Below are 18,260 nucleotides of genomic sequence, written 5' to 3'. Positions count from 1 at the left end.
TCTTCATAAAACAATTGGTTCACATCTCACAAAATTCCTTGCGCACTGCACTCAAATACATCAAAACCCATTTTTCTACCACAAATAATTTACTCATAAATATAAGTTTGGCTCAAGTTTTTAACTTTGTCATACCATTGCTAATAATTCAGCACCGGTGAGCGATTCAAAAGAAAAGCATTCTCGAACTCTTGTTCAGAAATTTTAAGAGAGCCCCCCTTTCAGGAAAATAATGTAGAAGAATGACTTATCTCCATTTTAAGAGTTACAAACGTTTATCTGAGAACTACAGAATAAAGGCCTAACTAAATACTAAATATGAAGCACAACATAAATTTGGGCATTGGTAGATACTGCAGATTTAACAGCTGAAACACAGCGATGCCGATAGGTCTTTAATCGGCATGTTCTGTACCACGACCGTGCCCTATTAGCGATTTTGCTGGATTATTGAACAGTATAGTTTTTTTAACAGACTTGTGAAATGTCCCGTTTTTCCCTGTGTCTGAGCACATTTATTATCGATTCTTAGTTTGAAAAAAATTAGTGCTAGCCGCACACAAGTTTTTCACTTTGGTTTAAAATAATCATTTATAATGCAGTGAGTCGTTTAGTGTGTGTGTAAATAACTCTCCTGTGTTGGTTTGTAATATACATAGCAGTATGAACGGCACCGTTATGCCACGTCTGCCCGGCTGGTGCAAGCGAGGACGTGACTTGCTCGGCTGGCATCCGGCTGGAGGAAGCCAGCCAGTTGACTTCAAGGCACAGACTTGTACGTTCCTCCAGCTCCTTTGCATGAATTTCTCGCTGGTTGTGACACAAGTGGTAGTTTTTTTTTTTTTTAAAGGAACCAACAAGAAAGGAAAGGGGAATAGTTAAAAAAAAAAAAAAAATACGATAGCCTGGAAGAAATACACTGGTATAAAAAATAGTAGACTTCTCACTTGTCTTTTTTTTTTAAAGAAGTTGACAGGGAGGGGGTGGGGGGAGAGACATCTGGGCCAAGCATACCGCCTCATTTCCTCCTACAGTAATAGTGTGTCGTAGAAAGCAGACAAAAAGAGGCCCCCCCCCCCCCCCAGGGTCAACACCAGTGCCATATTTCTTATGTAACGATAAACTAAGGCACGGAACACGAAGACTGCACTTGCATCCGTGGAATTCTACTTGAGACAGATATACGATGAGATCCTTATTCGATCGCATCACGACCCTTACGGTGAAAATGATGGATTTTTATGACCATAATTATAGATGCGACCCTTCTGCTGCTAAATACAGGAAACACTGTAGATACTGAGATGATAACCGGCACCAAGGATAAACTCCGAGCGAACTATAATCACCCAAGTCACCAGCCAGAACACACCTGAAATAAATTGAACGAGAGCATCTTTATTAGTGCCGGACAACAGAATGTGCTGGACCATAGAATGCTGGGATGAAGTCTGTGTCTTGAGGACCAAAAAATTGCAAGTAAATAAAGTATAGTAAAAAATGTATATATTTAATTCCAAATGCAACCATCAATTTTTAGCACACTTTCCTGTGTCACCATCAGTTCTCTGCCGTTTAGCCTCAGTCTGCTCCGGCGCTGTGTCCGCTGGACCGTCGCGCTTCTTGCCTCCCGACTGGAGCCACGACTTCATCAGCTTGCTGCTCGGAGACGCCTTCACGCTCTTCCTGTCAACAGAGTGTTACATCTGCACTGCAAGAGAGCTGTCACGAGGCAAGGTTAGCCTCACATGGCACAATCGAGTTGGACGAAGACAAAAAAACTGCAGGTGTCCAACTATCGAGCCTGTACGAAGCTTCGACTAAGTGGATCAACTGAAGCTTTTTGAACATCCTATTTGATTTTGCCACAAAATTTGCTATTTTATTTGAAGTTCCAGTTGTGATGCAAAGCTTTTCTTTCGTCTGGTGTGAGGCTTCGCATTTGTTGTGAAGCTTTAAAACCTTGGAAGACTTAAGATTCGCTAAAGAATACATTTAGTTTTTTGTGTGTTGTCTGTGTTTAGCTTGAATAAAGTTGGTTAGTTAAATAATACAAAAACGCAGCACTCCATTTTTTGCTTTTATGAATGCTCAATTTTAATATTCTACATGGTTGTTTAATAAATGTTATTGAAAGATGTTTTATATATATATATATATATATATATATATATATATATATATATATATATATCTATATATATAAATGGGGCCCAATTAGTTAAACATGTAATCAGTTAAAGCATTACAAATGTTATTATATTTATGTTTTTACTTCAATCCTGTATTTAAAAAAAAATAAGTGTAATACAGGTTTGATAAGAAAAATATTAACAATTCCGTTCGAACTTTGAGAATATTTTAAAAATTCAATTTTATATTTGCTTTGCTAAAAACAATTTTCACAAGAACTTTGAGAATATTTGAAAAATTCAATTTGATATTCGCTTTGCATATAAAAAAATTTATGTTCGTACAGTGTTACCAGCTATTATTAAAATTAAATATTTACATAAATTTTATCTCACCATTTTTATTTGTTTGTGACTTATTATTGAAGCCAGTATCAATAAAGATTCCAGAGGTAAAGGAAGAGTATTACAGGAACATGATTGATACTGTGAACCACTCCTACGGCCCTCGCTGATGGAAAATAAGTTCTTACAGCATATATATATTTTTTTATTTTAACCATGCACATGCGTACGACATATTTGCACCGACAAATAAGAGAAAATAAAGTAAAAATGGTGTTTTGCGATTACATATACTGAAAAAAATTAAAATGTGACGGTTGCTTTCCTGCAGGCTATAACACGGCTGCAGGAACTGAAATTATAAACTCATGCACTCCACAAAATCTAATTCAGAAGAAAGTCTAGTAAATATGTTGTCAATCATTAAAAAAAATTTTTAATTCGCTACCATTAATTTCAAAGTTAATGCAAGCACAAAGGTAATAACACTGGAATTTCTGATGTGTAATATTTTTGAAATAGAAACCGAGTTTCAGGTTATTTAATTTATTTATTTATTTATTTATTTATTTATTTATTTATTTATTTATTTATTAATATTGTAACATGCCCACCAACGGCCGAGGGCTTTAGCGGTGGGCACGACACATATATACAAGTACAACATATAAACAATACAAACAAACAAGTAAAGTTAAAATATGTATAACCATTAAAAATAAACATCAAAATATAAAATGCATAAAAAGAAATACAAAAATAGACATTACGGTATAATGAAATTACTAATTGCAGGCTTATGTAAAAAATAAATAATAATAAAAAAAATACATTACATATATACCTAGCAACACTTTCACAGATTAAGATGATCAATTTTATTGAAATTAGAAATGAGTCGAAAAATTATATCAATCTTTTTTATGGTATGCACATTTGGTAGATGTTAAAACGGCTGTTAAATTGGGGAATTCTATCAATTATCAAGAACAAACTTACGATTCAATTTTGAACAGTAACAGTTTTTAATACGTAAATACATAATCCAGATAGATACGGCGTTCAGAAAGAGAATCTATAGTAAGCTGAGAGAAGTTTTTAAGTTTAATTATTTTATAAAATTTATAAAATCGGAAAAGAAAGTAGTGGGTTCACGAAGTAGCTACATCCGTGCTGTCGTCGCACACTCACCGTGCCAGGTCCACGCGCCTGTTGCAGGCCGCGTCCTTGTGCCGCGCGTTGTTGACGAGGGACGACACCGGGTGCCACGCCAGCGGCCCGGGGGCTCCCAGCAGCGCCAGCGCGGCGTCCCCCTTCACGCCCGCGCAGTCCAGCCACGCCTGCCAACAACCCCGGCGCTTTCATCCATCTCGATGTTACCACCTCAGCATCGGCGTCAGGCGATACTCCCAATGTTCTGGATTTCCCAAGTAATCGCTTCCATCCGATACTTAAATAATTGACGTACACAAAAAAAATATTTCGTGCGTGGAGTCCACGCATGGAAGAAGTGAACCTTCTAGTTTATTAGGTACTGTATGGATAGAGATAAATTATTTACTGTTTAAATCACGCTATCCAACATAAAAAATTAATGATACTTCAAAAGTTAATTGCACAAATCAAAAATTATTTTTTCACGCAAATACATAAATAAATTGTAAGAGATACTTTAAAATTAAATAAAAGTAGACAAAGACAAGCTGCTTCAAGAGAAAACCGTAGCATCACATCTGCGTCATTTATACCTCTATAATTTTTTTTTTTTAAATAATCAGATCCCCCCCCCCTTTTTTTTACTCTTCTGAATACAATTTACTAATTAATTTAATTATAGAGGAGGAATTATCTGGGAATAATTTATAGCTTATTCAGATAATTTAAATGAAAAGATTCTGATTAGTATATATTTATTTGTTCCTGTATCACAAGAAACATTGATGAGCAAACTATTTTTGTTATCAGAGTGGAATTTGACCTTTCATTAAAATTTATTAAAATATTCTACTCAAAATTTATATTTAAAAAAAAAAGGAAACATGATTCAAGCCATGGTTGAAATCAGCCAACCCTGCGAGTGTTAGTTCACGGAACGCTGGTAACGTACGGCCACTTGCTGCTCCGAGCTGAGAACCGCGGGCATCCTGTGGTGGAGCCAGCCCAGCGACTTGTCCGCCTCCATCGTGATAAGCGAGTAGCTGTGCACGGCCGTCCCCTGTGGACATACGACGCAGCCTCTGCATCATGCCATACCATTACTACAGTCATTCACTCACCGTATTTACTCCCATAATGTCCGCAGTAATTTGGCTACATTTTTGACAAAAAAAAAAATGGGGTGCAGGCATTATGAGGTGAAGCCCGAAAAAAAAAAAAAAAATTTTTCCTCAAAATTTTACGTTTTGTGTAGAGTAAAAAAATTGTTCTCTCATAATTAGTTTACTAGCAGAGCGCTGGTGACTGGCAACCCTCCGCAGCGGACGTGAGAAATGTGACAGGTGTCGAGATAATTGGGTGCCGGCCATTAGTTAAAGATGCCACTCATTTTTTTTTCTTCTCTCCGGAGAAATGAACTCAAGGTCAAAGCATTGTTGACAGCGTCGGTAATTTTCCATCGCGTTACTGTGCCTTTCAGGGGTGGCCAAGGTTGCTTTGTCTGGTGTGGACTTTATGCTGATTTTAAAAAATTCCATTTCAAGTACCATTTAAAAAGAAATGTGCGGACATTATGCGATGGCGGACATTATGCGATTAAATACGGTAACCTGACTGCGCTGCGACGTGAATAAAATGGACACTAATGCCACTGCATCGAGAATTGACTTCCACTCAAAAGACAGATAATGCGCAGTCAACTCAGAACTGCTAGAAAAGGACTAACTATTTCTTGGAAAACAATTCATCCCTTGATAGTAGAACCTTGTCCTAAGAGATTCCTACGGTAGTTTAATTTTACCGGTAGGAAAAAAAAAATTAATAAACTTATAGTGTTTGTTCACATTTTAAATATTTATTTCAAACAGCTGTAACACCTAACTTTGTGGCTTAATGTGTACGTCCTATTCCCGGTCAATTTGAAATTGAGATTCCGATGGGGAGGGGCTACATCCTGTTGCCAAATAAAGGTCACAGGTTCACCCTCCACTTATTGGGGAAAGAGTCATTCTTTCGCGCCGCAAGCGAGAAAACAACAAAGCAGTACTCGTGCATGAGCTTATCTAAAACTGTTTGAGTTACTCTTGGACCGACACTCTACTGGTAGGTGGGGCGGGGCGGACGCACTTGCCTGGGGTGAGGTCCACACGTCGAACAGCGCTGCGAGGCGGAGCAGTTGGGGCCCGCACCAGCCCCCCTCCGGCGACCAGCGGCAGTCCCACGTGCTGGGGTCGTCTATCAGCACCTGCGCAGCGCACGGCACTCTCGACACTCCTCGCTCGCTTCCCCTCTTCCTTAAACTGCAACACGGGTCCCATCCTAATTCTGAGGTCACTTGGAAAGCACTTTTCAGTATTTGCTTTTTAGGGTTCTTGCAATATAGTCAGGTGTGCATTTTCCTTTGAAAATTTAGGGAAATATTCCACAAAGTATTCAGGAAAATACTGTACCATATTTCTATATGAAATGGTTTCTTTAGGAAAACAAGTTAGGGTATAGGGCAGTATCAAACAAAGTATCTCAAAAAGTCAAAACACATCTCAGCATGCGTATCATTAAAATATCTTCAAAAAGAAATTAAAATTTTTTTTATGGAAATTATTACATTAAAATGAAATATAATTAATTATAATTTATTGAGTTTCTAATGCATTGCAAAATTTAAAAAAAAAAAATTGAATTCACAATTACATAATCATATAGGCTAATGATCTAATGAATATCACTGTGCAAATGTTCCTGAACGAATGATTCAGTTTACTTTCCATCACTGCTGATGTTCAGCAACCACTGATTAACAACCTCGCGGCTACTAACATTGGGACCGCTTTTATTCACGCGTTCGGATTTCCTTGAACACCACGTTTTCAAACTACACTGACAAACGAGACTTTTTTACTCACAGAGGAGCGTATTCGCAAACTCTGCTGTTTTTCAAACTGGAATGCTGGGAGTTACGATACGTAAGGTAGCGACTGAGCATTCCCTAACACGATAATGCTGTATGGTGCCTTTCACTCACAGCGCTGTGATCCGCCGCACGCGTGCAGGGTTGCCGACCCTGTCACTCCCTCCAACGTCGCTGTCATGTTTCATTCTGCTCTATGTTTGCTGTGGACTCTGTTAAATAGTTAAATTTAACATCTGTTTTGTTTCTCTCTGGGAAGTTTTGGTATGTTGTGGTGGTAGGGGGGGGATGGATAACAACAGAAAGGAACAAGTGAAGTGGACATGTGTGTGTGTTGTGTAAATAAGAACAGTGCAAAATGTAGGAGGTGAATAAAGTGGTAGAAATAAGAAATAAATGTAACCTTGTTTAATTTCACCGAGAGAAGAGCGAAATCCAACAGACTCGTGCTGAGGTGTAAGTCCGTGCAAAATCAAAACGTGTTATCTACGATATAAACTTGAGGCCGTGTAGTGGGAACCAGGCATCTGAAGACTATAGAAACGGGAGATTCAAGGATCAGCAGCGCTCGAGCGGGCGAACGCGGCTCACCCCGTCCGGCTGCGCCGCGCAGTACACGAAGTACGGCTGCTTCGTCCCCGCCTGCCACTCGTAGAATCCGTCCAGCACGACGCAGCAGCGCTGGCCGCGTCCCAGCGCGCGGCCGTACAGCTTGGACCCGCGCGCCCCCTCCAGGCGGCAGTTGTTGGTGGACAGCCCGTGGGACTTGGGGTCGCCCTGGGACACAGACACAGCCTCGCTGCTACCTGCTGCTACACACCACACGCCAACTGCTACATCAGTTCCATGGCTGAAAATATTACGAAATATTCATTAACTGTTATAAAATAAATACAGGCCTAGTTACGCTATCTCCTCTCTTATTTCTAAATTAAAATGTAACCATAAGAATATTCTGAAGCCAAATGCATAATTTATATATACTTTTTTTGCAGTTCCTAGGATTAAAAAAAAAACTAAGATAAAATACAGATATTTCACTATATTTTAAAAATTATTAAAGGGTAATTAAAATTTAAGAGTTAAGTTGACCAATGCGATTCCACCACATTATTGGTAATAAAATTCCAAATTTGTTAAAAATAATAATAAAAAAATGCTGTAATAGCACTCCCTGGTATCACAGAAGTAGTGAACTGCAAGATATTCATCTTGCATATCTGAGGCATAAAAATTGTTTGTATTTTTCAGGTACATTATACATATTAATTATTTAGTAATGAGGTTTCTGAGGTTACGGCTAAGTTGCCTTAACTATTTCCAACAAATTACAATTGTGTTACTTAGTAGTTATTTATTTCAATTAAGATAACATGCATCATGACTTGAGTTTTAATTATAACTAGAGACCGGAAAAATTTGCAGGTTCAATGACCTCCAGGATAGACTCCAATATCCTCTACACACTCAGGCAAATGCCAACTGTTCATTGGCTGCTGACTTGTGAGTCGTCTCGACTGGGTGGCCTGTGATTCGACACTTCTATGAGAGTGAGGGTCTCTAATTGGCCCTCAGTCCTCCAGATTAACAGTGGACCAATGACAGAAGCAGCACTAAGGTATAATTACTTGAATTTTAGCATAACACGAAATGAACCCACAAATTTTTCAGGTCTCTAATTATAACATGTATCATATATGTGTTCATGTGAGTTGCACTAAATGCAGGGGTGCCCACAATGGGGGGGTAACGACGCAGACTGCGTCATTAAAATTTCAGGGGGGGGGGGGGGGGGGGGGTGGTTAAAAGATGAGAAAAATGTATATATTATTTACATAATTATAGCTTCTAATGTGAAAATACGTTTCTGGTGCTTTGATAATTGAAAGGGATCTTGTAAATCAAATTGGCGACCCTGCACTTTCCTCAACAAAAGCAGTTTGGCATCTGTCGGTTCAGGATGGAAATATTACCTGATATGACCAAAATTATTATTAGAAAATCAGTTTTAATTAATGCAAAATGTGATAAAATATAATACTAAAAAAAAGTATAATATTATAAAATAATTGAGTAAATCATTGAGAAAATTACATAAAAAATTTGGGGGGGAGGGGGCATCATTTGGTTAGGGGGGGGGGGGGGGTCATAGTGTTTGGGGGGGGGGGGGGGGGCACCTCTGCTAAACGTCAGATGAAGTTGAGTGGAAGTGATGAAACGCTGTGCGGGCGGCGGCGAGGGCGGCTACCTTGTGCCAGGGCGGGATCATGCCCCACAGCATGGTCTGCAGCACCCGCTCGCCGGCCCCGGGGAAGTGCCGCCCCGACACTAGCACCGGCGTGGCGTCGGTGGGCGCCACGTTGTGCGACGGCTTGTACGAGAGCCTGGGGTCGTCCGCCTCCCTCCAGTCGGGCAGGCGGTACACGCCCCCCGCCTCGCTCCGGTAGCAGCACGCCTTGCGCACGTCCTCCGCGCAGAGAGTGCTGCGCAGAGCACGGCCCCTTCCCGCTCACGTTCCACACTCGCTTCATCGCGACTGGTCATACACGACAACAGAGCTAGTATTCTTCCAAATACATAACAATAAAACAATTGAAAATAGTAATTCTGTTTTTATCAATCGAATTTAAGGATTCTTTTAATCTGCATTGCAATATTTCAAGTAGTTTACTGATAGTTTATCATTGGCTAGGTTATCTATTTTTAAAATATTGTAAAATCATACGAGCGTTTGGTTAAGTTACGTTAGCTACAGTAAATATTAATATACTGTACTGTAAATTGATGCAAACTGTTGGTTAGGTTAGTGACATTTAAAATATATGTATTTTTTTTAGAAGTAATACTAAAAAATACCACTTTTTTTTTTCATTTTGATATTTTTATTTTAGATAAGCATCTACTTTAGTAAATAAATTAACATTTTTAAAACTATTTTTGTATACACATTGGCCAGTTACCTTTTATGAAACATAATTTGTATTGTATTTTAAGACATTAGACAAGTTTTTCTTAACCTAGTATTTTTAATTCATGTTAATTGTAGTGTATTTGTATATAGAGTAATTATTGACATGTTCTATATTCCAGAGTGGTATAAATTCTGTATAACGTATCCAATTTTATACTTTGATCCTGATGGCATGATCCTATACACATTGTGTATGTGGTACATAATACTTGCTGTTCTTATTTAGTACGTCAAACGATCCTGGACATAACAAAAAAAACTTGTGATGTAACAATACGAAGAAATAAATAAATACGAAGAAAAATGTTTCTACAAGACCCGCCATAATTTGTTTGTATTGTGATATTCAAGTTTTTTTTTATGTCCAGGATCTTTTGACATACAAAACTAAGACTGCAAGAATCATGTACCACAGGATCAATGTGTGTACAGAATCATTCCATCAGGATCAAGGAATTAACTTGGATACATGATATGGGACAATTACGCCCACGAGTATTACACCTAATCGGTGTTGTATCAATGGCCCAATATAAATATTGGATAAATATATTACATATTGATTTATTTATATATTAAATAATGCATTCCCTGTTTATGAGAAAGATACATATAATGATGGTTGGACCACCTCTCTGAAAAGCTGCCCACCGCCACGTTTTTTTTTTAATTGGTTGAATGGTTAATTGCTTCCGCCCATAACCAGCACTAAATGCCTTTTCTTAGTCGAAGTCTTTTTATTATTGTATCAATCAAATATTCGTACGTAGATTAACACCCATTCCCTACCCGGGACTCGAACCCAGAACCCCTCGTGCATCCGACAACGCTATGGAGATCGGCCGCAACAAGAATCACCTCTTAACATTTTGCAATGTATGTATTAATTATTTTGGAACTTGCTCATGTCACTATAGACAGCAGACTCGGCCTTTTTAAATAATAAAGAACAAAATTAAGTAATACCATGCAGTTCTTCCACACATCGTTCTTATCTATCACCTAGTCTTTCACTTTTTAATCACATTTTCTAACATTTCAAAAATTATTTTTAAGTCCAATTCGACTAGTCATATGGCGGGCAAACAAGACATGAAATTTACACGTAGCCAACAGTGCACAGATATATTTTCTTCTGCTTAGAGTAGAATTATTTATTTCGCATTTTCCGAATGTGTCTTTAACTTTATTAAGACATTATCTGCGGAAACATATACAACATGATGGATATTATAAATAGGAATCCAGCAGATTGGCTGAATACTTTTTAATACTTTGACGTCGTACCTCCTGTGGCAGTAAAAACCCGGTTTCCTATCCGCCAGTAGCAACCACCGCTGGCGGAAAGCAACCCACGGGCCCAGTTAGAGGTGGGTCGAAAAGTATCAACCTGATACTTTGTCACTGATACGCGCCTGTATCAGGAACGGCAAACGAGTACACTTGAAAAGTATCAAGTACTTTAGTATCAATTCAGAATTCGCCTGGAACAACACCACGGCCAATGTGCGCAGAACCCGATCGCAGATGACGGTCTCTTGGGCGCAGCTTGCGAAAGGGGAGGGAGCAGGAACGACGAATAAGGGATAAAGAATGGAAATAATGTAGGGGAGGAAGCGCAGGGGAAGGCGTTGAAGGAGAGGCGCAAAGCGAAATTGTTACGAGTCGTTTGATTATTGTCCCACATCAAAGTACGTTCAGTGCGCAGTGCGTGCACAGTCTCGTTCAATAATAAAACTAATGAAATTTTAATATTAAAAAGTACATTAATACAAGATATAATATTTATATTTGTGCACCTAACAGCTATGAAAATGCAAATAAATTCTCAGTTGACACTAATAACAGATGTAATCAACATATGGACTTTTTTTTTCGGAAACAATTAGTAACTAGTGTTTTCATACATTAAAAGATTACGATTTTATCAAAAATTAAAAATAAAAAAACAGATACGTACATTAGTGAGCATACTATATCAATGTTTACGTTTCAAATGTTTCTTCAGATTAGTCGATGATGATTTATAACTCAGTTTTTGTTTACACACATTACAATTAGCAAACTCATTATTTTCCGTGAAAAAATTCCACACAAATGAAGTCTTTTTCCTGCACTTATCCATTCCTTATTTCACTATAAAGATACTAACTACAAGGCATGACAGCCCGCAACAATGTAAGTTACATGGTGGTAATTAGGATTAATACACGGCCAGGACGAACTGCAGTGAATGTTGAACTGATTGATACTGGCTGTATCAGGCGGGCATGAGAGTAACAGAGGTATAGAATTACCGGGCGTGATGAATAATGTATCAGAAACACCGATACCTTTTTACGCTGGTGATGACGGCACGGAGGATGTGAACCCTGTAACGAGAATGCTGATACCTTGCCGCTTCCTGGGACCGCTACTGCTCTGATACAAAATAATCAGATACTTGTAACTAGGCACATTACTGTATCAGTATAAGGTTGAAACAGATACAGAAAATTGCTGTAACAACCCCCCTCTAGGTCCAGTACACGCGATTACCTTGCTTCATTCGTACATGTGAAATAAATATACATTGCCAATTCCAAAGCCAAACGACGCCAAGTTTTATTTGTTAAAAAATGTAGTTCCACCTACTGAATAATCCTTTCTTTAGTTTTATTCCCTCACTGACATTGTTTGCAAAATAATTAAATCGGATCTTTCTGAAGGCTATTTCATCTCGAAGTGAACATTTGAAATCCAGGGGCTGAGAACCAAAACGTTCGTATTTACAGCGCCCGTTACAACCGCCACCTTGTTATTCTGTTATTCAAGAGTGGCGCTCGTTTCGTAATATGGAGTCTGTGCTGGAGTTTAAAGTCAAATTATCTGTAGAACGTTACATTAAAATATTTATTTACTTATGTAATCAATATTTTTTTACTTAACAAATTAACTTTAACTGTTACTTTTTAATTTGGTTATCACAAATACAGCAAAACTCAACATATATGTAAATGTGACGGCAAGTAAACACCAGCGGAAAACATTACACGCCCCCAAAAATAAATCTTCAAAAAACATAATTTATTTTATTTGCTTTTTCTTGGGGTATTCACTTTTCACTTTCAGTCTTCGGTAATTACTTTGAAACTATGCGCTAATTTCGTTACCAGCATCCAGATTTGTTATCTAGACAACATTCGTGATACTGTCAGTACAGTAGTTCATGAAGGATTATTGTTGCAACATTATTTTATGTATTGAAATGTACGCCTGTTTTTATGTGTAATGAGCTCTCAATAAAAATATGTTGTTGAGATGTGTTAAAGTAGTTGAATAGGTTATGTTTGTTCAGGAGTTGGGCAACGCCCTAGTATTTCAGCTGTCAGTTTATTTATTATTTTGTTTTAAAATACATTCAATGCATGCTCAATCGTAGCGTTAATTTTTTTGTAGCGCCGTTTTATAACGGCAAATGCCAACATATATGTCTTGACATTGCAAAAGCGCAGGCAGTAAGGGTATCGCAGCCAGCTAGGCGAATGTGTGTGTATCTTATCTCCTGAAAGTGCCTTGTGTGATGCCAATGATGTAACTTATATTCTTTTGTGCAGGTTACACAGTTGAAGTAATGCCTCCATAACATTTGTGGAAGTTTGTGAGCTTTGCTGGTATTTATTCTTCGAATTTATTTGGACAGCTCTGTTGGGCGATGGAGTTCATCCAGATAAAGGACATAAGACAAGGCTTGAAAAACATAAATGTGGTGTTCATAGTGCTGGAGGTAGGGCCGCCGACGGTGACCAAGGAGAACCGGGAGGTGCGGACGTTCAAAGTGGCGGACACGTCCGCGAGCATCAACGTGTCCATCTGGGACGACCCGGGCCAGATGCTGGTGCCGGGGGACATCGTGCGGCTGACCAAGGGCTACGCGTCGGTGTGGCGCAACTGCCTGACGCTGTACTCGGGCAAGTCGGGCGAGATCCAGAAGATCGGGGAGTTCTGCATGGTGTTCAACGAGCAGCTGAACATGAGCGAGCCCAACCTGGCGCTGGCCGCCCAGAACGCCGGCCTGGCCAGCAGCAACGGGGGCACCACGGGGCGCCACGTGGTCCCGCCAGGCGTCCCGGGCCCGCTGCCGCAGCAGCAAAACTCCGTGGGGCTGGGGAAGAGCGGACCTCCGGCACGGTACAGCGTGGAGTCCCCCGGGGTGAAGCCCCCAGGGAAGGGCGGTCAGCGAGGGCGCGGGGGCGCCCGCAACAGTTCCCGGGAGAGGCGGTGAACGATAGTTCCCGCAAGCAAGCGTCCCGTTTCATGACCACATTTTAACAATTTAAAAGAGGAGATAAAAGCCATTTGGATGCATAAGTTTTTTTTAGCGACCTTCATTTACTGTCACTTAATTAAAATTTGACTCTTGACAAGGCATAGCACACAATGGTTTGCCTGATTGGCTATTCTTATTGTGTGGTGTTATAGAGCTTGACATTACTATTCAGTTTTAAGGGGTTGCCTAGCAAGGAGTGTACATGTGTGAGCATCAAAAAGGAGGGCGATAAAGAAGCGTGACTCTTACAGTGACAACTAATTTCATGTTTCGCCCAACATGTCACTATCTGTTGGGTGGGCCCGTTACCACTAGCAGAAAAAAACTCAAGTTATTTTCACTCATAATAAATAAGATAATTGTTCCGTATCACGTATTCAAGTTAAATGCTTGATCCTGATGGCATGTATGTGTAAATGTTAATCATGTGGTACATAATGCGTGCTATTTTAATTTAGTATGCCAATATATCCTAGTCAAATCATCACAATACAAACAAATTATGTCAGGTCTAGCGGAAAAATTTATTTTGTATTCAACTAACGATTATAATCCAGTGTTATATTACAAGTTTTTGTAATGTCCATGATCTTTCGACATACTAAATTAAACTGCAAGGATAATTTATCACAGGATTAATGTATACAGGATCATACCATCAGGATCAAGGTATAAACTTGGGATATGTGATGTTTACCAAAAATGCATTACGAATCAAAACTTGGAAACAAAACTACAATTCCGATATCAGTGTAATCTTTTAGCAGGCATCACTTAGCTATGTTGAGCAGTTTTTAAATGGAATGTCTTCTCCACACTTTGTGTGCGCCCATGTTAGGTATAGAGATATCGCTATTGTACATGCTCGCAAAACCAGTTCCTGTGTCCTGTGTCTTTAAACGAGTCTAATTTTTAAGAACAGTTCAATGGAAGTAACGCGAGGGGGAAAATAATGAGTGAATCCAAAATGGCATTTAACTTCCTTCCTTACAACTGAATGAACTCGCAGGTTTAACGTGTGATACTGCTCCGGTGCATTGAAGCTTCAAGCCAGGGTATTACTGCTGTGATGCAACTCAACTAAGTGTGATTGTAAATTATTGGCAGAAATAAATTAAATTTTTCTTCATTCACTTCAGTGTAGCTTAAAATCCCAAAAATGTTTTATCAAACTTACTATTTATTAGGGACAATTGCATGTGGTAATATCATTACTTTTTGATTTAAAAGGTTCAGAAGTTTTCGTACGAAGCATTTAATTCCTGTCGTGCAACGAAACATATACATCAGAGTATTGTGCTCTAACAGGGAAAAATAATTGATTAAATTATCATTTTATCACTGGTTTTCAGGGAAAAAATATACCTTAAGCATAATTAAAAATGATTAAATCGGAATAAGCTTAGCAAGAGAAACCATATTTATAATAGAATTATCAAAAAATAATAGAGAAGATTGTAATAAGTTAGATTATAAAAATACTACAAAATTATGTATTGTATTTGTTTCACTGTCCAGTAATTCTTGCAAGAGTCTATAAGTAATGTACACAATAGAAATGTTAAATACTTAAAGAGCATGATATTAAAAATGTATAATTTTTATTTACGCAAAATCCCTGTGTTGTGGAACGACACGCTACACGTAGGTGTTGGGATTGGCTGTAGCTCTGCAAGTGTTGCGCATTGCGATACTTCGCAGTTCCCCAGAGCATGCCCCATCGTGCCTCGCGCGTCGGCAGCACACGATTCACGCCACTGCTGTGTGAAAGGTCGCTGGGACATTTTGAGTATTTCGAAATTCCCAAACACTTGAGATCTTTCGAAGCGCATCTGTGGTCATCTAGTAATAAACTTTTGAAATTATTGCAAAAAACAAATTTTCATTCTTTGCCGGAATATTATAAATTGAGCCACATCGCCTGTCAAGTTGGCTGCTAATCTAGAAGCATTACTTCTCGGAAACGATAGCACCCGACGGAATCAAGGACCCTCCCAAATGAAGCTGCCCGATTGAGCAAATTTCGTAATAGGTTTTCTACAAGGGAATGGTTAGTTACAGACAGAGAATACAAGACTGCTATAGAATTCGCCCTGAACAGTAACATCTGCCATGTTTCTTCAACCTGTGAAAATCAGCGATAGACTTGCCTAGGAATGGAACCCGAGCCCTCCGAGTGGGAAGAGGGGCCTGACTTGTCCGGTGTAGGTTTCTCTCTTCACCTCATGCGCTTTGCGCATCTGGTTTCATTCCTTTTCACATTGATAAAATTAACGAGTTTTTTAAGGAGCGCTTATTAAAAGCTCTTTTCAGCCATACATGAATACTATTAGATTTTGATTTTCTCATAGTTTACCAAAAGTAAAACTATTATTACTATCCGGAAAAAAAATCCCTTCCACTACCAACACGAGAAACGCAGGCACAAAAGAGTATTAACAAGTGAAACTCGTGAGCGAAGCACTGCTTTTTTTTTAATTTTTATGGTTTATTAAGGAGTTTTGCCAGATCCATGGTGACATTTAAGGGTCTTCAAGGAATACAAATTCAAGTTAAGTACCTTTATAGGAAATTAATGAGGCGTACGAACCCTGAATTACAATGTTTAATATGTTTTAATTAGTGATTTGTCAAACCTCAATTTTCTCAAATCCGAATCTTTAATTACAATCCCAGAGCTTACATGAATATACATACGTATTCAAATCAGAATCTAGCTGTCAAGGTTAAAAATATAATAATGTACAATAAACAAAAAAAATATTAATGGTGGTGTTCAAACATTCTAACCTTTAAATGGATGTTTCACAAATTACGTTTCCACAATCAATTCATTAATATACGTAATTATTTGTTAAAAGTGAAATATCTTTGGGAATGGTAACAGAATGGGTATGAAGAATTTTTTTTTTTAAACCTAGTATTCAGACACTTATCAGTGTTGAATTTTTTAATTGACTATATCCTCTAATATTCTCCTTCGAATATCAAATCCTTTGAATACTAAGGTTTTATATGGTATTTGAGGATTAAACTGGCCCATCCGTAGTATTTTGTTACATCATTGGTATCACTTCTGGACTCCATGAGAAGACCAGCACGGGTACCAACAACCGACGCTGCAGCAGCCAGCACACTCTGGTGGCTGTTGGAGGAAACTACTCGGTGCAGTTTCCAAAAGTGTCCGTCAGGCCGGCCAGAGGAGAGACATCTGGTGAAACTGTCACATCACCATCGTCTGTTCAGCTTTCAGGAAATTACGCAAGACAGTTTTTTTCCTGCCAATCCAGATGATGGTTTGGGAAAATAATGGTTATAGTTTTAAGTACTGTCACAAAAGTTTATATTGATTGCATAATAGTGTCTAAAATTTTTAACATAATGAACATTATTTTTTATGTGTGATCTCTGTAAGCTGCTGATTCAACCACATTTCTGTCCGGAATCTGCTTGCTTGCCTAACGTTCCAGAGACGCAGTGCCTTGAATCCTGTAGAATTGGAACTCGTGAACAGTACACACACACATACATATACATATATAATTTTTTTTTGTTCAAAGAGAAACGTAAAGCAAGGCGCTAGACCCGACATTTTGTGATACAAGCTATCAAGAGGTGAGAAAGCACAATAAAAATCCAAATATACGTATTTAAATCTGTGTAATGTGTTTATGATCCCGAAAGTTTGAGGAAATAATAAAGAAATGGTTAATAGTTAGCACCAAGGATTTTATTTACATTATTCAATCTCTTATTTATAAAGTAATAATCCACAAAAAATTAAACTATGTTGAAAATTTTAAAATCTCATTAACACCAATAAAAAAGTAATAAAAGCATTATGCACATAAAACAGTCTTGTAGGGTAAATGTAAAACATTCACATACATATTATAGTCAAATCTCAGTAAAACAAAACTGAAGAATTTTGTCACTTTGCAAGAACGAGGTTTGTATAAACCAAAATATTACAAAATTATAACACAATTTTTATACTATCAAATTCATATAAAATTAAAAATATTTTTATAGTTGAGTACATGTAAAACACACTTAAAAAATAAGAAAATGGTCCAAGAAAACTGCGCTCAATTTTATACAGAAACACGTGTACTTTTTTATGTAATATCTAGGGATTGTGAAAACACTTTGTATTAATAACATTTTTGAATTAATGGGGTTGTTATTAATGAGGTTTCACTGTACATATAACAGTTTCATATAGAAAAAAATTTCACTTATCAACACTATACAAAATGTGACTATTTATACTATTTACACACTGTACTCAAGAGTGGCCAATATACTGTACATACATATCACAAATTTTTAATCTTGCATACTCCCAAGGGTGACAGTACCTCGTATGCTTATTGAAACTGTGTTAGGGGCTAAACGTTTGCGGTTTGCATGATAGAGAACAGCCAACACTCGAGTGCC

At 38.2% G+C, this 18,260-nt stretch overlaps 2 protein-coding genes across 11 annotated transcripts; one reads left to right on the top strand and one right to left on the bottom strand.

Annotated features, from left to right (window-relative positions):
• Positions 1-1,489: 1,489 nt before the first annotated feature.
• LOC134540623 (abasic site processing protein HMCES) lies at positions 1,490-10,716 on the bottom strand. 6 transcript variants are annotated; one of them, XM_063383468.1, is made up of 7 exons: positions 10,478-10,716; positions 8,789-9,023; positions 7,132-7,317; positions 5,764-5,877; positions 4,585-4,692; positions 3,669-3,817; positions 1,490-1,686 (listed from the first exon to the last, which is right to left on the bottom strand). In XM_063383468.1, the coding sequence occupies exons 1-7, from the start codon at positions 10,495-10,497 to the stop codon at positions 1,530-1,532; spliced, it is 969 nt and encodes a 322-aa protein (XP_063239538.1). In that variant the 5' UTR covers positions 10,498-10,716; the 3' UTR covers positions 1,490-1,529. The 6 variants fall into 6 exon arrangements, with proteins under 6 accessions (XP_063239538.1, XP_063239539.1, XP_063239536.1 ...); XM_063383469.1 differs by having other exon boundaries at positions 5,760-5,877; positions 10,478-10,650; XM_063383466.1 differs by having other exon boundaries at positions 5,764-5,932; positions 10,478-10,586.
• Positions 10,717-12,210: 1,494 nt separating this feature from the next.
• Positions 12,211-14,953, top strand: LOC134540880 (SOSS complex subunit B homolog). Of its 5 annotated transcripts, none has more exons than XM_063383906.1 (2): positions 12,211-12,271; positions 13,108-14,953. In XM_063383906.1, exon 2 carries the CDS (start codon positions 13,206-13,208, stop codon positions 13,773-13,775), a length of 570 nt encoding a protein of 189 aa, XP_063239976.1. In that variant the 5' UTR covers positions 12,211-12,271; positions 13,108-13,205; the 3' UTR covers positions 13,776-14,953. The 5 variants fall into 5 exon arrangements, with proteins under 5 accessions (XP_063239976.1, XP_063239977.1, XP_063239975.1 ...); XM_063383907.1 differs by lacking the exon at positions 12,211-12,271 and adding an exon at positions 12,335-12,415; XM_063383905.1 differs by lacking the exon at positions 12,211-12,271 and adding an exon at positions 12,522-12,628.
• The last annotated feature ends 3,307 nt before the right edge of the window (positions 14,954-18,260 follow it).

This window comes from Bacillus rossius, chromosome 17 (assembly GCF_032445375.1).
Source record: "Bacillus rossius redtenbacheri isolate Brsri chromosome 17, Brsri_v3, whole genome shotgun sequence".
NCBI classification, from domain to species: domain Eukaryota; kingdom Metazoa; phylum Arthropoda; class Insecta; order Phasmatodea; family Bacillidae; genus Bacillus; species Bacillus rossius.
The sequence above is the reverse complement of the archived record's forward strand: the minus strand, read 5'-3'. Positions and strand labels throughout refer to the sequence as shown.